General features: G+C 35.3%; 1 protein-coding gene across 2 annotated transcripts in view; it reads right to left on the reverse strand.

Moving 5' to 3' along the window:
- Window positions 1–2,866: 2,866 nt before the first annotated feature.
- The window catches only part of LOC138700227 (ferroportin-like), a 191,087-nt gene continuing 166,281 nt past the window's right edge, over window positions 2,867–27,672 (reverse strand). Inside the window, exons 1-5 of one of the 2 annotated variants that reach the window (XM_069826693.1) lie at window positions 18,204–18,442; window positions 14,440–14,588; window positions 10,716–10,911; window positions 8,297–8,495; window positions 2,867–3,488 (exon numbers count right to left, since the gene is read on the reverse strand). In XM_069826693.1, the coding sequence (XP_069682794.1) occupies window positions 3,407–3,488; window positions 8,297–8,495; window positions 10,716–10,911; window positions 14,440–14,588; window positions 18,204–18,426 (849 nt within the window). In that variant the 5' untranslated portion in view covers window positions 18,427–18,442 and the 3' untranslated portion in view covers window positions 2,867–3,406. Of the gene's footprint in view, window positions 3,489–8,296; window positions 8,496–10,715; window positions 10,912–14,439; window positions 14,589–18,203; window positions 18,443–27,672 lie in introns of those variants that run through there. The other variant, XM_069826694.1, reaches the window with a different exon arrangement.

Consider the following 27,672-nt stretch of genomic DNA (forward strand, 5'->3'; position numbering starts at 1 on the left):
TGCCAGTTGTATTCCTATAGTCTAGTCGCAATAACAGCAGTTGCAAATTTGTGTATGATTTTTTGAGGATCACTGAATAGGCAACGGGCACTGAACCAAAAATGTTTCCGTTATGAAGGAGGAAATCCTTTAAACTTCGCTTGGAAGCATTAATGAACAGTCACCATTCACTTAGGTCATAGTTTGGAAGTCCAAGTTTTAGCATAAATTCTTTCACATTACTGCAATATACAAGATTATCATCTTCGGAGAAAAATATTTAAAACCTATTTCTCGTTGTCAGTACCAATAGAATGATGTTTGTTTAAGATTTTCTGGTCCCACAGGAATTGGTACATTAGGCACAGGTAAAATGGCTGACCGAACAACTGAATACACGATTTGATTTTTATGTTTAGAATCGTACCCCTTCACATCACACGAACAGAAGTAGCAGTCATTACTATGGTTCGACTGCTCTCTCCAAACCATAGGTACTCCAAAAGATAGCAACGGTTTTCTCCAATTGATCAAATGACGACGATCTTCAGTGCATACTCTACATACTTTGTGTGGTGCCCAAGCTTACTTTAATCTCCAAGTTTGATTCCGAAATAGGCATGGTATGACTTTTTCACAAAATCTGTAATATTACACCTCTGCTTAGGCAATGTGTATATCATACATAAGTTATATAACAAAAGTGGTCTGGATTATTTAGACATCCTCGATGCAACATGGTAAATACTTTCTTACTGAACTAAAAACTTTCAACATTCTACTCCACAATAAAGCTTCAAACTGATATCGTTTCGTTTCCAGATGAAACGCAGACTAATTAAATGTGAGAGAAACTAGAAGAATTGAGTTCATTCTCTCACCAAGGAGTGGCTGACATTTCTGTCTTTCATAAATAAAAATAATGACAAGGCTGCACGTTATTTCGCCCTAACTTCCTTATGAGCTTGCACCCCTATCTGCTAAGAAACATCCAGTGTCCTTAGTTTTCAATATAAAAACCTTAAAATATGTTGAATACATTTGGTTTTCATATCCTGACATACTAAACCTACATATGTTAAAGTATTACAATTTAAATAATTACGCTATAAATTGTCGTAATACATTATAAGAAAATTAAAATAACAAAAAAATGGTACGTGATAGGAACTTTTTGGCTTTGAATTTGATTTCAGCATGCTAAAAATACCCTAAAAACATGAAGATTTTGGAGGCAGGAATTTCATCGCAGACTAGTGTTATCTGTTATGGTTACCATTTGTTATTGGAGAAAAATTCACTCTGGTGCCGAGGATCGAATCTGAGACCCCCAGTTTTACGTACTGGGTGCTCTAATCACTGAGCTTTGCCTAAATTTTTCTCCAGTAACAAATGGTAACCATAACAGATAATTGTGTAAGACCAAAAATTAATCTTTGCATACATTATTCACCTAACAATGCATTTATGTACTGTCTAATCTTGGCTGCCAAGTCACTCAAATGAGGGCGCTCCTTGTGTGATAACTTAATACATATATGTCGAACATGGTGTAAGGCCACTAAGGGAAAGAAAGGAGAAAGATTCGATCCGGTGCTGTGAATTGAACTTCGGTGTAGCTCAGTGGTTAGAGCACTGAATGCATAGAACTGAGGGTCCCCGGTTCGACCCTCGGTGCTGGAGCGAATTTTTCTCCAATAACAAATGGTAACATCAAAAGAAGTTCTCTTTTTTAATTAACTGGTTATTTACATTAGGATATTATAAACAAGAGTATGTATTCTGCTTCACCAAGTCTTGTTAATACAGCTTGTTCACTGCTGTTGTCTTGCTTCCTAGTTCATTTCCGAAACTGGATGACATACCAATATTCTACATGCTGATGTATCCCTGATACAGAACAGAATTTTTTTTGTTATTCTTTTCAGTATTACTTTATCCTCCTGACTCCTGAGAGCATAGTATACTCTACCATACTTCATACATGGTTATGATATAAGATGTACAAGGTGGGTTAAAAGTCGTTTTCCCCAATATTCGTTTTTAGTTCGTCATCTAGTCTGCTGTTAAAAAAATCTGAAAGTTAGAATTTATAAAACAGTTATATTACCGGTTGTTCTGTATGGCTGTGAAACTTGGACTCTCACTTTGAGAGAGGAACAGAGATTAAGGGTGTTTGAGAATAAGGTTCTTAGGAAAATATTTGGGCTAAGAGGGATGAAGTTACAGGAATATGGAGAAAGTTACACAACGCAGAACTGCACGCATTGTATTCTTCACCTGACATAATTAGGAACATTAAATCCAAATGTTTGAGATGGGCAGAGCATGTAGCATGCATGAGGAAATCCAGAAATGCATATAGAGTGTTAGTTGGGAGGCCGGAGGGAAAAAGACCTTTGGGGAGGCCGGGACGTAGATGGGAGGTGGAATATGATAGAGACTGGATTAATCTTGCACAAGATAGGGACTGATGGCAGGCTTATGTGAGGATGGCAATGAACCTGCGGGTTCCTTAAAAGTCATTTGTAAGTAAGTTTTGTTGTAAGGAATGATTCACATCTCTTCTTTAGGCCATGACTGTTTGGCCAAGCATCTGCATAGAATTGGAATATATCAGTCTCCTAACTGTCCATTGTGCAACTCAAATCAAGAAATGGATTCAGAACATCTCAAAATCTGTGCGTCAGTGGCTAACCATGACAATATCTTTGAAAAATATTGGAGTGCAAGAGGTCAAATGACTTTATTGTCAAATGCCTGGCATTAGAAAACAACATCTCTTCTTTTGTCAAGTGATGTCGACCAGAAATCAAGTTTCCTTATAAATCCGTCGATTTTATCTCTAGCTGTTACTATGTTAACATCTTCGCATTCCAAGCTACTATTCGAAGTGTTTAAATGTTCAAAAACTATATAAACAAGGTAGGCCAGTCTATGAAGCCAAAGAGAATTGAAAAATAAGTTTGCATAATCTGATTTCTCTTGCGGGTACTGGTACATTAGAAGTTGGGTGATGTCCAATGGTTTTGAGTAAAATTATCGTTGTTTTCCGATTTTACAGAAATTTGTATTTTTTTAATGTAGTTAAGTACCGGTACAGTAGTGGGGGGTCGCAAAAATATTCCTCGCCCAAAAGTGGGTTGGACCTTCAAAAAGTTTGGGAACCACTGCTGTACACTGACGAAATATAACACACACACATTCACAAATTTATTCACCGTTTTCTGAGCCATAGTATGTTGTACCAGCACTTCATTCCATTTTCAAAACTCCAGATAGTCACTCTCCTTCCCTGCCAAGCAATATGACTTGCTGAACAGTTTGCTGGTGGCTAAATAAATTTTTTGCAAACAAAAACAAAAGCATAAAATATCGAAGTTTTTGTATACATTTTTATTCAGTTGAGTATGGTACATTATTGTGTTTACTCATCTTCGGTTGAGTCCTTATCAGATTGCATTTCAGAATTTCCATTTGTGAAGAAGTAGATCATGTAAGAAAGGAAGCTGGAAAGTCAAATGATGAAATATATATAAATATAAACTTATTATAAGAGGTAGATTATTTCCGTAACATCCTTGGGGTTTATTGTGAGCAATCCGAAAGAGGGAGGTGTGTTGTGCTGACCGAGATGCACAATATTCAGTCCGTCAGTTTATGTTGTGAGAAGTCTGTCTTCAATCCATTGTGTACTAGTTAAGTGTATAAGATACTGCTGAGCGACACTTTCACTGCACTACCAGCATCTGTTTGTATGTGAAAAATCATAATAAATTAGCTTAGTGAACATATATTTCTATTTAAGCAGTAGTATATAGTATATCAGTATAACTAGGGTCTTGTGGAATATTTTTGTAAGAAACATGACTCCCACGCAATCCAGTCTTTATAGAAAAGTTATCAAAGGGCAAATTAAGGAAGTTATTGCCAATGTCATAACATTCATGAAAAGGGAAGCTGAGGAAAATAACTTATTGTAATAATAATAATAATAATAATAATAATAATAATAATAATAATAATAATAATAATAATAAGTTTATTGACAGAAAAATATGCAAGGAAACTGTAAATACACAAAAATTCTAGCACTCCCCTGAAAGAGAATGATCTCAATAGCTTCATTATTCTGTCAAAAAAGTGCACGAACCTGTCTGCTGCATGTGGTGTTTCTGTAGGGGAGACCAGGGATACTTGATCCCCTTTTTGAATAATTAGCCCTTGATTGATTAATCATTCATTTTTTTTAATAACTGTCGACTTTTATTACTAAATGAAACATTGTTATAACAAATAAAATGGAATTTAGACTTCTTAGAATTCAATTGTTAAAATAAAATGTATATATAAATGAAGAAACAAAGGGATCAAGTGTCCCTCATACTAGGGAGAGTTGATCCCTCAACTAGGGAGACTTGTTCCCACTCTTGATTTTACATTAGAACATTTTTAAGACAAAAATTAAATACAATGTTAGCCTAGAACAAGCACCTACAAAAAGAAAGAAGGCAAATCAAATTTAAAGGTTTTTAGTCCTGCCGTTCTCAATGTTCCCGGTAAAATAGATGGCTGTGGCAACTTGGTAACACAATCTTCTACATTTACAACACTTTTGTCTATTTGCTCTGGGAAGTAAAATTGATAAGAACCTTCCTTTTTCTTTAAAAAATTTACTTCTACCTCAGAATCGGGCCATATTATTTTTTCAACTTTTCCCACAAAATGTTTTACTGTCTTTTTTGTGGAGAATGTGACAATCACAAAGTCATTCACTTTAAACTTTTCACTAGGTTCATTGTCTTCTGGGCTGCTTGATGATTCATAGAAGTCATTGTCATCACTGCTGTCATGAAGACTTATTTTCTCAAGTTCTTCTGAAGAACTGTCAGTAACATCTAGTGCAATCTTTTTTACACAGGTGGCATTTCTATATTTTTTCATGGGCCTACGTTTTTTTGTTTTTGCTATGACGTTCTCAATTTTATTTTTCTCAGGAGTGTCCGTAAGTATGCGACTGCTACCACGTTTCCTTCCCCTGGCAGACTGTGCTATTCTTGGTGGAGCCTTGGGAAATGGTCGAATTTCTTCTGGCGTAAAGTGTTCCTTTGCTTTAGGCAATTTAGTTGGAGTTGTTTGCCCAGATATTTCAGAAGATGAGGCTACTGAATTTTCCACAGGAGGAAGTGGTTCTTTAACAGGGTTTGGTCTATCTGTGACATAAGACGTCAAAAACTCATCTTCAGTAAAAATATTAGAATTTAATGGCCAAATACCACTTGAGATAAAACCACTCATTATATTCTTTGGAGTTACGGCTTGAGGAAATGCAATCCCTAAGAGCCTGCAACTTCATAGATTGTTATGGTTTTACCAGGGTTAATTAACATCCAATCGGCAGCAGCAGTATTATAATACTTTTTCAGGGGACCAAAGAGCGACCTATCTAATGGCTGCAGCTTGTGCGATGTATGGGGGGGGGGGGGGGGGGTATGGTTAGAAGGACTATACCATTCTTTTTAGCATAGTTCACTCCATCGACACTAATGTGGCTGTCGTGATTGTCCATAATCAGGAGCTGCTTGTCTTCTACGGAACATTTTGTATACTTCACAAAATGTTTTAAAAAAATGAGAAAACTTGCTACTATCATCCAGTCACTTGGGTGAGTACACCCACTTGTTTCAGGTGGAGCTCTATGGAGCATTCTGTCTTGCCAATTCACTCTTGGAAAGATAAGGAAAGGGGGTATGTGATTTCCACTGGCATTTACTGCAACACAAATAGTTACCAGAGATCCTCTTTCACCAGATGTCACTGTTTCACACCCTTTTCTGCAATTATCTTCCCAGGTTTATGAACAGTAGTGAGGCCACTTTCTTCTGGTGTTCTCAGTGAAAATACAGGATTTCTTTCCATAAATCCTCTTAGCCAATCAGAACCTGTAGCCTCATTTCTATCCCAATTTTTAGGATAGTTCTTTCTATTCATTTTTGCATATTGATAAGCAAGTGTTTTTGTATTATTGTTGGTCAAACCATAATAAAGACGTGAGGCCATTAATAAATATTCTGTCAGTTCTTCTTCTTCTTCCTTTGTAAAAACTTGTGATTTTTTGTAGTCTGGTGTATAACTTTTATTTGTATTATCTTCACCTAACTTCCTGCACAATCTCTTAAGTGCCATTAATGGGGCCTTAAAAGCTTTAGCTGTCCCTTTATAGGTCCCCCCAGCTTTCACAGCAGCAACAGCATTCTTCATTGCATCACTGTCTATTGGTTCTCTAGATTTAGCACCCTCTTTTCTTTTGTATTTGTGTGGCATTTCTGAAACAACACCAAATACTTATTTTAATATATACTAGGCTTATCTAAGTATATATCATTATGCTGGGGACACTTGATCCCAGGAACATGTCTCCCTGATAGTTGTGGGATCAAGTCTCCCACTCAGACATGATTAATAAAACCTTTCTTTTTGGCCAACATAGAACATATTCTAAAAATTGCAAGGAATGTTATAAGAAAGCCAATAGATTAGTGATTTCAATAATTGCTATGAGAAAACTTAACAAATATACATTTAAAATTAATATGCAAATGTTGCTTACCAAATAAACTTCTCAAAAGTCTGGAAATCATAAAACATGTGCTAATCTTCAGTACATGACACCTGTTCAAACTGGCAGAAACAAAACACAAGCCAGCAGTATAGCCAACCTGTTTTCCTAAAAGTAACCAGAATAACATATTTTGGAGGGAGATTCAAACGAGGGAACAAGTCTCCCAGGGGATCAAATCTCCCTAGTCTCCCCTACCCTATAAGACAATAAAATTGTTTTATGAATGATTTGTTGTATTCATTAGGTGAAATGTATTTATATCTATTAAAAATATGTTCAGAAATAATTAACTAACATATAGACAAGTGTATAAAGTCATCATTATTGTTTGGAAATACTTCAAAAGGCTGCGCTGACTCCTCTGCGAATGGTTACAAGTCTAGAGTTGCTGGTAAGTTGAGCGATGACTGATGATTAAAGGTGAGGGTGTGAAGGGGGACGAGAGGGATTAGTGTGTCAGACAAGACTCGCACTGAACTTATCCATAACAGCACCAAAGATGTTACGAAAATAAACTACCTCGAATAATGGACATTTTAAGACATATACAGTATTATACAATAAAAAGTAAGGCATGATTTGGCACGCCACACCATATAAATTCAGTAAGAAAATCTTAGCTTTTGTTTTACAGTCAAAAGTGGTTCATATTAGGCCTAACATTGAAATACAATAATTTATGTTGCTGCAGAGAAATTCATATTAAGTTCTATAGTCTGTGAAATTTAGATTCTTCATGCTAGGAAAATATTGTATACTGGTAACTTAATTATTAATTTATACAGGGTGTAACAGAAAAGGTATGTCAAAACTTAGGGAAATATTTCTCACATGTAGAGGATGAAAATATGTTATATAAACATCAGTCCAAAAATGCTTCATTTCCGTGTTAGAACTCATTTTCTACAACTAGTTCTCCCCCAGAGTTTGTAATAAGAGCTTATTTACAAACAGCTTGTAATTTGACTGTAGTAGTGTTTACATCTGATTAGTGGTAGTGTGGTCGTGACATAATTCTTAGGGTCACCACCAGTGTTGATTTGCAACTGTACATACAAAGGTCGTGTAACTCACTTCATTGTTTGACTACATCAGTTCCTAAATGAACGGTTCCATGATAGATGGATAGGGAGAGTTGGACCAATTCCTTGGCCTCCACGCTCTTCGGACCTAAACCCACTAGACTTTTACTTATGGGGGCATTTGAAAGCTCTTGTTTATGAAACCCCGGTGCAAGATGTAGAGAATTTTCGCACCAGTATTATAGAAGGCTGTAAAATAATATGACATTCTCCAGGGATACATCAGGATGCAATGTCGATGCATGTATTCGTGCAAATGGAGAACATTTTTTAACACTTCTTGTAACGCAGATTTTCATGTGGTATGTTCCTGTATGTTTCCCATGATATGTACACAAAGTTGTAGAAAATGAGCTGTAACACGGAAATGAAGAATTTCTGGACCCATGTTTTTATGACGTATTTTCATTCTCTACATATGAGAAATATTTCTCTAAAGTTTTGACATACCTTTTTGTTACTCACCTGTATACTTAGCTTAACAGTGAGTAGGCTTTGTAAATTGAGGGATTTAATGATAGAAGAGTGTTACTGTTCAAGATTAGCTTCATATCCAAGCTTAGAGGAAAGTTCCAGAACAGTACTGTTTCAACTTCACAAGACATTTACTCACCCAAGAAAAATGGAAATGAATGACAGAATGATGAGAAGACCAAATTGTTGTGGATATGGAAACATAATTACAAGGACAGATTTCACCATATCCATACCCATGTTTAACGAATCTTGAACTCCATTTATTACACCACGTTTGTGCTCTATAATTTGCTCTTGCATTATCTGTGTAATGGTGATATCCGAGAGCCAGAGACCTGGTGAAAAATCATAATCTTCTTAGATAAAAAAATCCGGTGAAAATAGGACATTTTTACACAAAGATCTGCAATGAAATTCAAATAAAAAAGAATTATGGTTTATTTAACGACGCTCACAACTGCAGAAGTTATATCAGCGTCAGAATTTAGGTTTCGGTCAGTTAATAATATAGTAATTGCTCCAGCAAGTACTGGTAGTGATAATAATAATAATAATAATAATAATAATGTGCTGGAATTTTTGTCCGCAGGAGTTCTTTTACATGCCAGTAAATGTACTGACATGAGCCTGTCACATTTAAACACACTTAAATGCCATCGACCTCGGCCAGGATCGAACCTGCAACCTTGAGCATAGAAGGCCAGTGCTATACCAACTGCGCTACCGAGGGTGACAAATTCAAATAAAGTACAGACATTTCTTGTCGAAATTTGCTTACTTTCTCATACCATTAGGAGTTTATTTTTATTATATGGAGAAAGGCTTTCTTATTTCAAGATTTTGTTGACTTAAAGAACTAAGTAAACAAGTACTGAAATACAAAATAGTTGACACTACAGGGAATAAAGTGAATTGGTTGATGGTCAAATGTCTCAAGTCCTGTAAAGCACACTCTGACACTTTGTTCTATCAGTATGACCATTCAAGTGCTTATCAGTCTATCAATGCAAATGGAAGAGGTCGTCCAAAGAGATTGAATGAAAGGACTGAGCTGAAAAAAAATGTATAGTAAACATTTGCCAATAAGCACAAAAAACGGGATTTGCTGAAACTTTGCAGAAGTAGAGCTATGCCAGAAGAATTCCACAGCTAGTATGAACTACCCACCTCAGCAACTCTTTAAGGACCTAGTACCTGAATCTGGAGCTCAAGACAGTGGTAGTGATGATTCAGACTAGGAGTATTAATTGGTTTTACCGTGGGAACTCCTACAATGTTTATCCGGGAAAATCCACTAAGGTCATATTGTTTACATAGTCTTTTCATTAATTAGTAATTAATATAGTTGAGTGTTCAGAAATGTTATATGAATGCTATATTTCAATTAAACATTGTTGTTAGAAATATTTCTTCTACTTCAGGCATTACACCTCTCGGTCTGTTGCGTCTCTTTGATCCAACCATCTTCTTTTGGGTCTTCCAATGTCCCTTTTACCTTTCGGTTTATAATTTAGAATCTTCTTAGGTAGTCTTTCATTGTTCATTCTGTTTACGTAGGTCTTTCCATGTTTGTCTATAATCATCTACTTTATTATTCAATTTGGTATATTTCTAGAAGATTTCGGATGTCCTCATTACATAGTCTACCTCTTTTTGTGACTCATAGGCATCCTTTCAGAAATTTCATTTCTGCTGCCATATAATCCGCATGGAACTGCTATTGTTTTATAGAATTTCATGTATGTTTCCTTTCTAACTTTGCCTTCTAGAGTTCTCCTAATAGTTCCACAAATTCGATTAAATTTTTCTATCTTCTTTTCTGCATTCTCTCTCCCATATATCACACCCCAAAAATTTAAAGGAACTTACTTGTTCAATTCCTTGATTTTGTATTAATAATTTACATCTGAGAGGAAATTTTCCCTGAAAAGCCATCGACTTAGTTTTCTGGACAGATTAGAAATATTTGTTTCAAATAAATAATTGTCACATATTTCTATTTTTTTAGACTGCTGAAACTTCAACTCAGTTTTTCTCAAAACGTATAAAAGTGGAGTTACAGGGTTTTCACAGAAACCCCACGATATTTTATTCAGCATTATAATACTTTTTCTTACCTTATTATAATGTTCTATCATGTAGTAAATAATGTGGCTTGTTACATTCAATTTTTTTTTTAATGACTGATCTTTCCAAGTGAATTATATCTTTGTGCTGCATAAATTGAGAAAATTACAAACTCATTATCTGGGTAGAGGACACATAGATTTAATATATCAAAATAAATATTTTTCCGGAGTTATCCTGCTGAAGTATTCTCTTGAGTCTACTTTACTTCCCCCTTTTGTGTTAATTATTTAAAAAAACAGAAGACCATATCACATTAGGATTTTTTTTAAATATTTCTACGTATTGTTTAATTCAGCAAATACAGTTAGTTTCCCTGGATCAATTTACATAAAAATGCTTTATTTCAGAAAACAATAATTAGTCTCTAAGCATTGTTGTGAGTGGTATAATTATGTCAAAATAAATACCAGTGAATTAATTCTTACCGTATCTCGAGACAATAATTCCACTAAAAAAAGTAGCAATTGAAAACATATCCTTGGTGTTCATGTTCTTCTCATTAGGACTTTTTATATGCGAATTATTTACAGGAGCAGGGTGCCAGAATGTATGCAAAGCTGAGGGATCAAATGAAGATCCTGGAAGCCAGATGGATACTATACATGGAATCAATGCAGCCACCTACACAAAGAACATTATATATTATATTAATCCTATCCCTATCTCCTGGCTTAGCTGCCTCATGAGTGGTGCTTTATTGGTGTCACTTATGAAGTTCTAACCTGTCTTCTGACAGTTGACTAAACAAAACAATCATTTGCAAAGCAAAGTCAAAAGATGTAAGTCTAAAGACAAAGCAATAGTATTTGTGGAGGTGTATCAAATTCTACAATTTGGAATTCCTCGTTAGAGGTCTTTCCTTCTCCACTCTGTCCTAGAGTAGTGATCGACAGAATTTTTGTCATCACACTTCTCTAGCTGAAGAGGCGAATTGAAGCCGAATCAGAGAAAACGCAAATCAACAAATAGAGTTTACACTCTTTAAATACAAGTTTGTGTTTTCACAGATCTTTGCCAAAGGTTTAATCCTTTGATTGCATTTGGTATTATCCTTTGCAATCTTTGGATTTTCCAAAGGCTTTGGCTTGTGATTTACAAAATGGGCCGATATTCTTTTACCCAGTTTGTGAATCTCCGGTTTCGAACTATTCGGTTCTCATCTTTGTTGTGCCCTTAATCCAAAACACTCGCATATCAAAGCGACTTTCTCCATAAAAAAAAACAATGCAAACTCAGATTAATTCGTTTCACAACCTTTTATTCATATAAAATACAGTATAATTTAGGTAAAAGGCAATACAATAGTTTTGTTTTTGAATGTTTCACTTGTTTTACTGCTTAGTAAACTTACTGAACATTTATAGAAAATATTTTCACTATCACTAACGGAATCACTTCTGACTGCTTGACTGATTGGAATCTTTTGCTTGACTTATCCAGTGACACCTGCTTTTGCCTCATTTTGAGGATTTTGCGGAAATGTGACGTCGCACTTTCGTTAAACAGATAATAATAATAATAATAATAATAATAATAATAATAATAATAATAATTATTATTATTATTATTATTATTATTATTATTAATTCTGGCGAAGTTAAGGCCATCAGGCCTTCTCTTCCACTTAGCCAGAAACAAAAGAAGCTGATACAATTTGCAGTAATTATCACACGCACCTTATCAGAGTGGTGAATTTGAACAAAATTTTGTACTGCTTCCCATTTTTTACACACCTCTTTAATCTCATTTGAAGCGAGGAATTCGTCCGCTCTTTTCTCCTCTTCCTCCTCAGACGAGATCCCCTCCATTCCCTCTTGCTGTTGCTCGCAATGCAGATCCATCATCTCGTCAGTGGTCAGCTCTTGGTTATGTTCTTCCACCAGCTTTTGAATGTCGTCTGCATTCACTTCCAGTCCCAAGGTCGTCCCTAATGTAACAGTTTCTTCCACTACTGCTGACTCCTCTGAGTGATCTTCAAGAACACATTCAGGCCACATTTCCTCCAACCAGAATTGTGGGTTCTCTTGGTAACCCCAATGCCAGGCGCTGTCAATCTTAGGCAGTTCATGATATGGAAATGATTTTTCCAAAATTCTCGAAGCGAAGCAAGTTACATACAAATCGTGCTGCTCATATTGCAAGACATTGCTCATTTATCAAACAAAAATGTTTCTCCATTGTTCACTCGTTTTGCAAAACACTCGCAAACCAAGTTACTTGTAATCCAAGGTTGTACTGTATAAGAATTAATTACTATAACTTTAAAAGCTACTTTAAAGCAAATTATCGGGACTACTTTGTATGCTTAAATGTAATGTAAGTCAATTAAATACATTAAATTCGAAATTTTATTTACAATTCTACAAGTTAGTTGATTATTACTCGGCAGTGACAATGGATGATAAAAACTTCTTTGGCAATTAGGTATCGAAACAGGGGTAAGTTATATATTGCGGATGTTCAAGGTGTGCGCTGGACACCCTGTAAATTCGGTAATCTCATTTTTTATTTTAAGTTGTTTTATATAATGCAACAATAATTTTAATTTATCATAATTTAAATGCGTGGATATCTCATTGGAAGCTGACGTATATAGTTCAAGAATAATTTTAATTCATTACCATTTAAATATTTTAAATGTCTGCTGATTGAATGTGCACACCATCCCCAGAATGGCTTTCGTTTTATAACGTATGCTCTGCCTGACGAAGTGGGATGAGTTCTGGTCTGGTTGTCCTGTCCGTACAAAAGAACATCCCCTGCTGAGAGTTACTGCTATAGTTGTCTGCGCTCGCAAGGTGGCATAGTGGGATACTCGCTTCTCTCAAGCTCGCAGGTCATCCTGTATACAGGCAGCTCAACTTGTCAATAGCGTTACAAAATATTGTGTTTGACGTGTGTGTTTACTGTTTGTGTGAGTGAATTTACTGTGTTTAGGTTTTACTAGGGTTCATAGTTGTGTGCCAGTGCAGGTGAACAATTTAAATTACTTATTTAATGATAATAGCACTTGGAAATGTACACTGTAAAAGATCTTTTGCAAAAGCCATTCTCTTCTCGCCCAATAGGAGAAAAATTACATATAGTGAATAAGGGTAGACCTACCCCGCCACTTCCGAATTTAGTGCAACAATATAAAACAAAAAGAGAACAATACACTAGACATTTTTCTATTTCACAATATGAAATTGTAGAATAGTTAGCGGGGTGTGGAGCTTCAAACAGGTTATTTTGCTGGCCGTGGTTATTGTTTGATCATATATATTGCAATTTTGAATAACGTTATTTGTAGTTGCCTCCATTCTCCGGCATTTGCAGGGCAGTCATTTAAACAAGGTGATTAATTTTTAAGAAGTTGTGGTGCGAGTACTTTGAATAATATTTAAATGTAATTTTCTTTTAATTTTATGTCATTTTTCCTTTCAGTTTAAAGGCATTTTAATGACCATTTTAAGTAGATTTTTAGGTCATCAACATCCGCCCCATAGTTATTATTTATAAATAATACTAAATTATATATTAAAAACGGCAGTTAATGTTGATCCGATATTTCACTTAGGCCTATAATAATTGTGCGAGATAGACCAACTATATATTTTTAACGGAACACCCAAACTCCAGGTTCAGCATACGCCACTGTATCGAAAACCTTTTATTGTGATTGTTTTATAACATATAAACGTAAATTTAATTTCAGGGAATGTTACTGGTATGTACTAATCAGCTAGAAGGCTCCTCGATATAAGGATGGATTAAGAAGATAATGGGGCGCATGGTAATGTCATGGTTAAGGCATAATGCTGCAAGCCAGAAGGTCTCTTGCTAGTCTGATTCCAGATAGGGTCACGGATTTTCTCCACTGATCTACTGTAATTCTTCCGGCTGCACTATTTGGCTCTGGGGCTTATTCAGTCTCTAACAGAAAATGAGTACCAAGGGCATTTTCTTGGTGGTGAAGGCGGTACTTACGTAGGACTGACATCTCTACTACCATTCAGTGCCAACTGTTTGTACCCCGCCACCCTGTGGGCCTCCATGGTCTGTGATGGGGGATGACTTTATTTTTATACAATAAAAAACGGAGAAAGTGGTGTTAAGTTCAACTGTTTATTAATGATTATATAGGCCTATCACTATTATCTGTCTTACCTCAAGTCCAAGACCTAAAACTCCTACATTATTTAGTCCTATACGTCTTCTTAATAATGGAAATGACAGACTGCCAAATAATCCAAATGCTGCTGCTAGTCCTTGTGCACCACCAATTATTGATGATGTGACTTGAGTGTTCCCATAAGCTGAAAATAAACGATGAATTCTGTTTACATCAAGTATTTTCATTAACTTTTTACTTCAGCTTTCTGAAAAAATGGAAATTATTAGCCTATCTCTTTCTTTTGCTGTTGGTCCCACCTCCTCCCAGTATAATATAAACCTCCAGGGAAAAGGTCTGAATTGAACATGGTTTAGTTAAATGAAAATGTAACTTGAAAATATATTAGTTGAGCCGTTAAAAGTGTTATAATATAAACAGGTTATGTACCTATGACAGATGGGTCCCCATTTAACAAGTGTTAACGTGAACAAGAAACAATGAAAATGTAACTTCCCATATTGCTTTGATAAAGATGCAGCATCGTGCTGAACTTGCATCACAGAAGTTACATCATGTATTCTACGAGTAGCTGAGAATACACTTCAACTGAATACGAAAAAACCCTCAATGTTACGAGACCTCATTCCTACATTTATAAAATTTTGAAATAATTGAGAAGCAATGAAGAATATAATACAAAATTTAATTTGTATAGGTAAAAACTACTGGCTTTCATACTTCCAACAATTATGGACCTGTAATTGATGTGTTTTGCAAAGGTGACTCATGTGAAAACGGATATTTTCCCTAAAATATCACTATCATCCACTTTCGACTAGTGGTGGAGTGTGATTTAGAGGCCTGTGATTTTGTCACTGAGACAGGTTTGTCGATGGTTCCAACTGACTATAGTTACAAAATCACAGCTCCTAGAAATCGCCATCTCCAACCAATATGTAATTCATAGCGATGGCAATTGATGTATTACATATATGTGACAGCTTCAGAGTCCAGGCAACTGTGAACCGCAAATCAGAAGATTAACTTGAAAGAAAACATAACTCTGGGATCTAATTAATTTTCTAGACAAGACTAATGGAGGAAATGCAAGAGAAGACATGATAAGAACGAGCAAAAGAACGAAGCAACTACTGGTACCAGATATTAGTGATTGTAGTGTAGTGTAGTGAAAAAAATGGAACTCTCTGCATCATAATCCACAGTTAATTCCCGATTTACCACGAAAATCGTCTGTACCTGCATTTAGATTGGCAACGGGCCATGATTGTTTGGCCAAACACCTGCATAGAATTGGAATATATCAGTCCCCTAACTGCCCAGTGTGCAACTCAAAATCTGTGCTTCAGTGGCTGACAATGATAATATCTTTGAAAAATATTGGAGTGCAAGAGGTCAAATGAATTTATTGTCAAATGCCTGGCATTAGAAAACAACAAACAACAACAACATATTAGTGATTGTGAGGACAGAACAGATAGGGCTTTTGAGAGGTTATTAAATGGCGAAATGGAGGACAGAATAGTGAGGAGGATGGAATTGGCGAGGAAGAAGAGTGCAAGAAAGTCAGGGGTGGCAAAAGTGATAGAATAGAAATAGAGAAGAAAGTGCTAAATGAAGAAGATAGTGTAAGAGTATAATAAGATAGACATACAAACAATGAATAAAAGGAAATTTAAGTGAAAGAACATCTGAAAAATGTGACGTGGAAGAGAGAGAAATTGTAAGAGTAATTACCGGTAAATAAATGAGATATTTCATGTTTTTCAATGTTGTGGGTTGGGAGTAGTATCAAGGGTACCGGTACTGTAATTGTAGGAGTATTATAGAAATAAATTTATGGCAAGAGGTACCGGTAATAAAAGAGGAAATTTAGGAGTGAAGTGAAGAGAGAAAGTTAAATACGTAAATAGAGGACAGAATAGTAGGGAAATAGTAAGTGATGTGTTGTAAAATGTAGAAAAAAGAAGTGTAAACAAATAATTTCGGAGAAAATAGCTGGAAAATAATGATTGAGAGCAGGTAGATTTGAGAATAGAGAATAAAATAAATAAATAATATAAATTATTATGGAAGGGAATATGCAATATTAAATAGGAACGTGAGAAATGGAAGGGAGACAGTCTAGGTATGAGAGAGAATAAAATAGGATAGATAGGGAAGAATAGATAGCAATTAATTTAAAACAGAAGAATGGGAAGTAATCAGGAAATACTTGGCAAATGAATATATTAATAGAAAAAGGTGGTATATATTAAAGGGAGGGTGGATCGAAAAGCAGAAATGTGACAGTCCACCATAACTATGAATTGTAAAGATGGCTGACAAATATATCATGTCATATCATATCATATCATATATCATATCAATTAATTAATTTTCGTCCCACTCAAAAGGTTAACAGGCAACTCTTTGATACTAAAGCTACAATGCACTCGCTATATTCTTAAATGAATGATTCACCTAATCATTCATAAACATTCCTTGCGAATATACGCATCCACAATCGCGATAACACAACTCACAGCGTGCATGTTACAAGTGTTTGTTATACTCGCCATACTAATTAGTACTGTTGATTTAAGACATGGTACACATATATCAAATTGCAGAAGAGAGATAAACATAAACATGTCAACTCATGATGAGAAATATTCAGAATCGTCAGGAATCATCCAAACACAAAAATCACACTGTGACAAAATAACTATTATCTGTCACAGCGATTTTTCCGGAGCTGTGGCAGTAAAACGCTGTCACATCCCACCTCTACTTTCGACTGAGTCACTACATTTTAATTTTATGAGGATTTTGAACCATTGCCATATAGTAGAATTAATGTTACTCATGATAGTGATTCGTCCGTTGGCTGGGGACATTAAACCTGACAGCCCTCTTGGTGCTGTCTGACAGGAGTAGGCTACTTGCCGGCACCGGGTTTCCCCTTCTCCCTTCCTCGCCCATTCCCTACACTACACTTACATGGACACTTACACTCAACGTAGTACATGACATAACTCTTCACAGATATACACATCATGCATTACGTGGCCTGCCGAAGTGGTGTGCAACTTGAAAATGGGTCACAGTCCTGCCATCTATCCGCAATATGCGGAATCCGAATCACGCAAGTGGAGTAGGAGAGTCTCCCCCCCCTCTCTCTCTCTCCTGACAGCTCGCTAGTCACGTGGCTTACGGATCTGCTATCATGGCAACATTGTCAACTTGCTGCTACTGCTAGGATCTGGTCAGTGAGTAAAGTGCGATATGTTCGATAATATGGCAGTATTGCCTGCAAGCTTGAACGAAGAGAGCTGGGGGCGTGGAACAGTGATTGGCTACTTCCAAGGTTAATCTTGGTTGCCATGACAACACCCCTAAACCCACGTGGTTAGCGTCCGTAACCCATGCAGCTAGCAAGCTGTCAAAAGTCTAAAGTAATGTTAATTCTACTATAGGTAGTAGCACACCCAGGTAATATCAGCAACCTGGTAAATCCGCCACTACAAACAAAGACAAGGGACACATATCCACTCAAGTTAAATTTACACTTTTCTGTCGAGAATTGGGACTGACCAGTCCATTGGATTTTTAGTCGGATATGCTTGTGTCACAAGTGAGATACAGCATTGATGCAAGCACGCACACATACAGATGTAGGATGATTTTACATTAAGAATCTTAAAAATAAGATTTCAATTATTAATACTATTGATGACAGTTCAATTTCAGTAATTCATTTTTTCACCATCAAGAATCTACGCATATCCAACATAAGCATTTGACGAGTCTATAATACCTGTAGTAATAGCATCAAATCCCATTACTGTCATGTACAAGAGAGCCAGTGCTATACCAGCCATTCTTATTGGATGCCTGATATATGTGACCCAGTCGTAACAATATGTACGAAAACGATATTGTATCCAATTCAGTCTATTTGAACATCCTTCTGGACAAATTATGTGTTCTGCATATGGAGCTACACATTTTGATGTGTGGATTCTTTTTTCCTTTTTCATCGATAAGAGAGGATTTTCTTTATATATACGCCATAGAAGGAAGTACCTGCAAGCCAATGTCAACAATATTTCAACTGATTGATTATACAAAGTGCTTCAAATTTGGCGATTTCTATTTCGCCCATCAATAGAGCAGGATTTTACTCAGTGACTGTTGCATAGTTTGCTAACAGTGACTATACTTATAGCAAGATCATATCCGGAGGCAAAATTATAACATATAACGTAAAACATAAACAATATTTATTCATCATTATTACAAGACACTATTGAAAATTATTTCCTCTGTCTACACATAATTGACATCAACTCAGGAACCTGACTGATTTACTTTGAAACTCTCTTAGTAATACCATTTATTGCTAAATCTCGCTAAGTTCACTACAGTTAGACAATTGTTTTTATATATCTATTGCTTTAAATTTTCCCGCAAGTAAAAGCACACATGTTTACATCTGGAGAACAAGGTGGCCACAATTTAGTTGATTAGCCTGTCTTCAAAATTTCGCAAAGCATTTCCATCAAAAGATAAGACATCTGAGCCATTGCACAGTTTTGTTCGAGGTAACCATGCTGATTTTCTTTTTCAGTAAGTCTGGCAAAAAAAAAAAAAAAAAAAAAAAAAAAAAAAAAAAAAAAAAAAAAAAATTGCAAAATGCCATTTACATAATGGTCCGCACTTATATGATAAGATATTAGATTGATAAACCTGCAACTACTGACAGTGCTCCATGCTCCCAATTTTCGTGCAATGAAACCTGACGAATTATGTGGGTTTCAGTATCCAAAATATTTAAGCGTGATCTCCACCACTCAAATGAAACCAGTCTTCGTTACTAATTATTAATCCATGTTGAATTAACACGAGTAAGATCGCCATTTAATCAATTATTAATTATTAATCACTAGAGTCCGGATTTCCATGCAAATGCATGTTTTTACACTTATCAAACTTTGCACATATTCGTTTTATGACTTATAAAGTCCAAATAATCAAACTTTTTCCGTGCATGTTTTGGTCTTTTTTGGGACTAAATTCATACATAATGCATATTTTGACGATTTTAGATTTAACAACACATATTTAGACATTTATATTGCATATTATGTCCCTTTCCTGGCTTTAGTGCATATATTTTGTTACCTTGGATAATGCCTTTTATGAATGTTGGTTCGTAAAATGTGATATTTTCATATTATTTGTCTATTGAGAAAAAAATAAAAGAAAGCTACTGGTAATATGGTTTCGTAGTATTGTACCTGATAACTAAACTTTGAAATTTCCACTAAATCCTCCTTTTGTTATACTGCCAACTCTGACTTGTTATAAGCCAATACTGAAATAAAGAAAGATAGGAGCAGTATGCTTGCAAACTACAATTTAGTATACTTTTGTGTCGAATTGTGAAGTGTTGCTGTAGCTCCTGTTAGAACTGCAAGAAGAGATCTTGAGTCAAAATGGATTGAGGGAAAGGAATTTCTGAAACGAATGGTGATATAGTTTATTGTGATTGTTGTAATAAAGACGTAAGTACATTTATATTTGGGGTGCGTGGTAGTGTTGTGATCAAGGCGTAATACTACAAAGTCAGAAGGTCGCAGGTTCGATTCCCGATGGGGTTATGGTCATGCGGAAATGCAAAAGACTTACAATTCCACCTCACTTTCTCCCAAATTTCTTCGCTTAAGTATGTACTTGTCATTTCTTATAATGTAGAAAGATAATTTTCTGTGTTCAAGAACGTTCTTCAGACAAACACATGAGCTTAAGTGAAGAAAATCTGAGAAATTAGTTGTTATAGTTTGTTTCAAAATAAAAATGTAACATAATGTAGAACTCAATTTTAATAGTGCATATTTTTAATGTTTTTTCGCTTCATTATGTTTGTCATATGATAGTGCATGGAAATCCGGGCTCTATTAATCACAATTATGAATCAACTGTGCTATAATGGATTGAGTTAAGTCCTGTCTCGTAACCGAGAGGCTGCAGCCTGTGCCCTATAAAAACTTGATTGGGCTAAAATTTAAAAATTGAAGCCTTTAAGACCGTTTAAAATTTAACTTCAGGAGATAGTACACTCTTAAGTTAAACAGAAACTCGGTTTTTCGGGCTTAATTATATTCCTGTGTATATTTCTTCGAGCATTTATTGAGTAAGACTCCCTTAGGACAAGATTTATTCTTATTACAAACTAGTCCACTTTCTAACAAATACTAAAATAAATACACATCACAAGTTTACAACGATATATTGCACTGTGGAAAAGAAACTTACAAAGATGTCTCGTGCAAAACCTTATAACTTAAAACAAAAAATCCCAGTCGACGAGCCACAATAGCAGCGATAAATCTTGCTCTACTGACAGACCAAACACAAACTCAAATCTGAAAGTAGAAGCTATATTTTATGGTTTATAATATTTGATTAAGCAATGATGAGAAACTAACTTAAATATGTTATGTAAATTAGCCAAGAACTGTATGTTTTTTCTATATTATTTGAATCTCTTTCATAAACCATTTAAAATCATATAAGTAATCTTTTCTATGTAATGAGATCTGGATAAACAAAGGAAGCACGAAGTTGGTGCGGAATCCTATCAATGTGTAATGTAACACAAGACGTTCTCTTAAACAGGCCATACACGCAGTGAGATATTCTACTATACTTTCATTGATCATTTTGTCATTAATTTTTATGTGCAATAAATATAAATAAATAAATAAATAAATATAAACATTAACCTTTAAGACAAACAATACACATGAGAAAACAGCATAATGTCGAAGAAGTAAAGAACGAAATAAAGTACTATTCTAGCGATAAATCTCCTGCATATGATTAGAACCAATAAAAGATCGCTGCAGGTTGTAATTTTGCTGGCTTGTGCGAGAGAGTGACATCTCGTGTGAGAGAAAGATAGCAATAACAGAGCAAGAGTGGGGAGATAACCATTTTCCGGCTTCATTAACATTTATCATATCACAGCTCCTATGATAGTCAATCAACCACGCTGTAATTTTTATGACTGATAGATTAATGTCTAAGGAAAGCATACAAAAAAAAAAAAAAAAAAAATTCGAAATGAAAATCTGTTTTGAAAAGACAGAGAAAAAAATAGTAACTTCGAAGTGATCTGTTCAAAATAGACATTTACACCTTCAAAAGTTGACAAGCGACAAACTTTTTTATTTTTCATTTTAGATTTTAGATGATCTGTTCAAAATAGACATTTACACCTTCAAACGTTGGTAAGCGACAAACTTTTTTATTTTTCATTTTAGATGGGAGGTCAAAGCGAAAGCAATGTTGAGAAAGAATGGAAACTGGTTTTAAAAGTTGACGCTCTTCGAAATCTTTACAGGTTTCCTAGTTACGGCGAGTTAAAGAAGCATTTTTGCTAGGTGAATGACCCAAGACTCAATATTTTGTCTCTTAAAGGAGAAAATATTGCTACGATATTAAAAAAACTCTTACTCTAAATATCAATTGTCATGCATGGCCATTACCGTAAAACACAACGTTTTGTCTCTCGTTTATCACTACAACTTGCTTTACTCAAAGTTATGGTGTAACAGAAATATTCCTTCATACGAACGAGAAATGTTCTGCTTCTTGTACAATATATAAAAACGAAAGGAGAATCATGAATGTGTCGAGCGTGTGTTTGTTTGCTGTTTTCTTATATAACTACGCATCTTGAGTGATGCAGGCGTTCTAAACAATAGCACCCTTGTTCCAGAATATGTAAAGTTCTAACACTTCGAACAATCTTAGCATATCGAACTTATGAAAATATAATTTCATGCTATCTAAATTTATAATACGATAAAATTTTATTTCTTATTAAATATAAATTACTCAATACTCATGGAGATGAGATTCCACATTGCAATGATAACAGCACTTGCTAGCTTCGAAATGCGATCTTGAATGACACCAACGAAAACTGGAGCTATTACCTGTGATACCAAGTCAATGGCTCGGAATGCAGAGTTTATTTCTGCAATAAGAAACATACTGTTAGATGCTTTTGAAAATTTTATTAAAGACTACTGACAAAGAATAACGACAGAAAATAAATGTATAATGTAAAATACTCATGACTTTCATACGAGTATATTATGCAGCCCATATGTAATTCTACATTTAAGTGCTTGAAGCATACCACAGATATGCTATGGAAATTTTTTTATTAGTCTTGATGTAAAGAAATTCTATCTCAGGGTAAACAAAAAGACTTGTATTTAAATTTTTTATTTCTTTATAGATTTTTTTAACTTGGTTATTTAACAACACTGTATCAACTACGAGGTTATTTAGTGTCGATGAGATGGGTGATGGTGAGATGATGTTTGGCGAGATGAGGCCGAGAATTCGCCATAGATTACCTGACATTTGCCTTACGGTTGGGAAAACCTCGGAAAAAACCCAATCAGGTAATCAGCCCAAGCGGGAATCGAACCTGTGCCCGAACGCAACTCCAGATTGGTAGGCAAGTGCCTTAGCTAACTGAGCTACACCGGTGGCTTTTATAGATTTATGAAACTGTAAAATTGTTAGTCTTTTTTATTCCATTTACACGCCATGAAAGTGCATGCTTTCATGATATTGGCACTAGAATAAGGTGATGTGGTGTCCTGGAAAAAACAGGGTATTCCATTTCATATTTCATAGGAGGCTGAGTAGACCCTGAGGCCATTCAGGAAGTTCTGGCAATGAGAGAACCCCTGTCACAATTTGGGATGGAACCAGGTACCTTCCAGTTCGCAGTTTTTTTAGTAGGTTATTTTACAATGCTGTATCAACATCTCATGTTATTCAGCATCTGAATGAAATGAAGGTGATAATGCTGGTGAAATGAGCCCGGAATCCAGCATCGATAGTTACTCCGCATTTACTCATATTGGAAAAACCCCAGAAAAACTCAACCAGGTAACTTGCCCCAACTGGGATTCAAACCCGGGCCACCTGGTTTCACGGTCAGACACGGTAACCGGTGTCCACAGATGTGGATTCCAGTCTGCAGTTAGCAAGAGATGTAGGCCCAGTTGCATAAAACTCGAGATATGTATTCCATAACTTTATGGAAGGAATTTTACAATTTTTAAAAGAATTTAGTTATAGAAATATATTTTGCACAATTTCTGTTCTCATATTTCAAGAATTTTTATTAGGAAAAGATTGTCGTCTATTCATGAAGCTTAAGTTTATATTATATACTTACAGTATATCATCAGAATATATCATATATCAAATCATCAGATTTGATGGTAATAAAATAAATTCAGAAACAAAGAGAGCTGACAAAAATATATGAACTATAAAAGAATATAGTGATACTGTGAAAGAAAACAACCGGAAGAAGAAAAAAAAAAGTAGGAACAGCATGTACTAGATCCAATAATCTCTCACGTTTCAAACACGTTATCCAATAGGTTACGAACTTTTCAGGGTTACATCCCCTTACATAGCTTCTCATAGTATTATAAGGTTGAAAATATAATTCAAAGATTAAAATCTTGAAAATTGATGCCGATTCGACAGGATTTTCAGGTAAATATTGATTTTGCTGTACATCTAAAAGTGAAATTTTGCTTATTTTAAAATACTTCCTTATAACATCATGGAAGAATATAATAATTATTGTTTTCTGACATTATTCTTCAATGTTACCGAAATTATAATTAGCCTTACGTAATTATTGTCACAGTCCAACATAAATACGAAATATGTGATTTTACTCCTTAACAAACGTACCATTATGTATTAAATAGTTTTCCAAGCTGCATTCCCTTGGACATTATCAATTTGTATAACAAGATTTTCTGGCTTGGGTATCAGCTGTTCAGTTGCCATATTGAATGGTTTCATGTAGTCGATAACTGCTATCCAACATTTCAGAAACACTTATAGAACAAATAGTGCTATGGAATAGATATCTGACGTTTCAGAAACCAGCCAGTAGCCATGCAGGAAGATGTTTGGTAGCACATGCATATTTTCACCCTACTCCAACTGTTGTCTCAACCCTACTCAAAAGTAAATATTGGTGTAAAATGTAATCAGTTGTCTCTGTGCATTACTAGTATAGGTCTTAATTCACATGCATGCTCTTTCATATTTTGCTTGTATAAAAGAATGGGAGGTAGTAATTTAGTTTTCTTTGCAAGATCTTTAAAAGCAGTATGGCAGTCTGATCACAGAGCTACTAAGGCTCTCGTTCGAGTACCATGAAATATTTCAGATGGCCTGTATGAGTCACAAAATCTTCTCATGGAGGAGAAGTTAGCACTGTCACTCCCACAACTCAACATTCTCACTCGCACATTTTCCCTCTTGGGATGTCTTCCTAGGTGGTCCAATCTCTATTCTACCAACTAAACTATTCAGCTGGCTTTTTAGTAAAAATGTTGATTTTCAAGTTGGAATAAGTTTTTAACCAGTGTAAAATGTATTTTATCAGAGCAAGGCAAGGGCATAGTTCACTCTCTCTCGTTCTACACTAGGAATAAAAATCTACTTAAAATTCCCAGTGTCATACAACAATGAAAAATTGTCACATATGTGAATATCAAATCTAAAAATCATTTGAGGTACAGAAACTCTTATTTATACGTGATATTTCACTCTCTAAGCTTTAAAAATGAGTAACAGGTCTATAAGATTGAAAATTTATAGTGTTAAAAATATATTAAATAAGAATAAATAATAATAATAATAATAATAATAATAATAATAATAATAATAATAATAATAAAACAGTTATATTACCAGTTGTTCTGTATGGTTGTGAAACTTGAACTCTCACTTTGAGAGAGGAACAGAGACTAAGGGTTTTCGAGAATAAGGTGCTTAGAAAAATATTTGGGGCTAAGACAGATGAAGTTACAGGAAAATGGAGAAAGTTACACAACACAGAACTGCACGCATTGTATTCTTCACCTGACATAATTAGGAACATTAAATCCAGATGTTATAGATAGGCAGGGCATGTAGCACCTACGGGCGAATCTAGAAATGCATATAATGTTAGTTGGGAGGCCAGAGGAAAAAAGATCTTTGGGAAGACCGAGACTTAGATGGGAAGATAATATTAAAATAGATTTCAGGGAGGTGGGATATAATGGTAGAGACTGGATTAATCTTGCTCAGAATAGGGACTGATGCAGGCTTATGTGAGGGCGGCAATGAACCTCCAGGTTCTCTGAAAGCCGTAAGTAATAATAACATATCTACAAAGTAATATAAATATTGCCAAATTAATTTCTTACAAAAAGCAAGGAGTTGAAGGAGATTATCATCCTTGTCTAGGATAAGATGTGTGCGACGAGAAATGTGGACATTTTTAGCAGTGAGCGGAGAATCTTACCTATCTCCAATCACACAAACTGTATCCTACTTTTCAACTCGTATAGGCTCCTTCCAAACCATCTATTTTAGATAATACAATACTCATCTTGTTTCAAATTGTTTGTCAACTGCTCCTATGAGATTAGGAATGAGAAAAGTTTTTGAACTGCAAAGTCACTTGTTAAAGCTTTTGAATTTTGTATTTACTGGTCACTTAATGCATGGAGAATGTTCAAGACTGTTAGAATTTAACGTTGTTTTATTTTAGTTATTTAGACATTTGAAATCCAGTTGGATTATGTTGATACACAATTTTTAGAAAAAGAAGGAAATACCCACCCTCTCACTTGCATGCATCACTGCCATAACCTCTCAGCAAATATATACTTTTTTTGGGGTGTTGGGGTAGGAGAGAAACTCCCATTATGTGGCCACTAAGTAAAGCAATGATGGAGCAGGCCCTACCATCTAAGTGTTGTAAAACTTTGCCCTTTCATTCCAACACCAGCTTGAAAAATAACAAACACAGGTGGTGGTGTTGTTGTTTTCTAATTTCAGGCGTTTGACAAAGTCTCTTGGTTTGAGTTGCACAATGGGCAGTTAGGGGACTGATATATTCCAATTCTATGCAGGTGTTTGGCCAAACAGTCATGGCCTAAAACCGGATAATTTTACCTTAATGGTACTCATTTCATATTGGAGTGATTAAATTGCAAGTTGCAGCCAATTTAAATGTACACCATACTTTAACACAACTCCCAGAATGTCTGGAGGACCACACCTGTTATTGGTCGATGAGTCCATTGGACCTAGCTGGGAGATCTTGTTGATCACCGGCTTTCCCTCCTTAAGCCACTGGAGGACGATTTTAGTACCATAGCAGGTCAGCACTAGGAACAGAAAAGTAGAAAGGGTAGGAAGGAAAGTGAAATGCTCCAATAACGTCAGGGTCGAAGAAAATAAGAGTTCAGTCAGAGGACGGGATAGGAAAGGATAAAGAGGGAATTAGATATTGAATAGAGGAAAATTATACCAAATTCAGTCATTAACTCATCAAGCTGACCAGTGCTAATTGATGAGTAGCCCCTCCCTTTAGTTCAGCTTGTAAAATTATGCTTACTAACAGCTACATCATGGGAAGGTAGGGATGGGACATTGGGTATTTGTCCAGGTTGGTTCCTTAAAGCCTTCAATGGGAAAGATTAATGGCTCTCTCCCCTGTATTCGACAGATACCCTTTTGCAGCCGATAAACACAAGTAAAAACACCGATATTAAATAAAAGTATATACCACACATGATGTTTAGAATCTATTTCAACTCGAACACTAGAATAACTCACAATGTGAACACTACCACTGATAACCACCGACAAGTAGTGCAATAGTTAGGAAGAATGTATGACAACAGCATTTAGCTCTTCCAGGAAACTCTAAACCTCAATATATCGTGATAACTAGAGATCGAAACTGTCGCTGAAGAAGAACCTTTCTCTTTCTAGCTGCATGTGTCAACATGAACCAAAAGATTTTTTTTTTCTGATTTTAAAAAAGCATAATATTTTTCTTTAATATGATGTAAAAGAAAAGACAAAATGTGTGATGTGATGGTCAGTATTCTCAGTAGGCTATGACAAGCCAATCAATGTCTGATCATTAGAGACGACATTTATATGCCTTAGTCATAAAGTAGTATTGCTAGTTGTATATATTTAACCTCATTCACATCTGGTATAAGATATTTCTGGTTACTTAGAAGTGGTGTGGGAAGCAAAGCATATTACATCCAATCACAGAAGCCTTTAAAGAGGACAAAACAAATCTATGCACAGCATCTCTTGATAACTGCTGTAACAAAAATGTAATATGTCGGTACATGGTTCAACAGGTG

The sequence above is a fragment of the Periplaneta americana genome, chromosome 5, assembly GCF_040183065.1.
Source record: "Periplaneta americana isolate PAMFEO1 chromosome 5, P.americana_PAMFEO1_priV1, whole genome shotgun sequence".
Taxonomy (NCBI): domain Eukaryota; kingdom Metazoa; phylum Arthropoda; class Insecta; order Blattodea; family Blattidae; genus Periplaneta; species Periplaneta americana.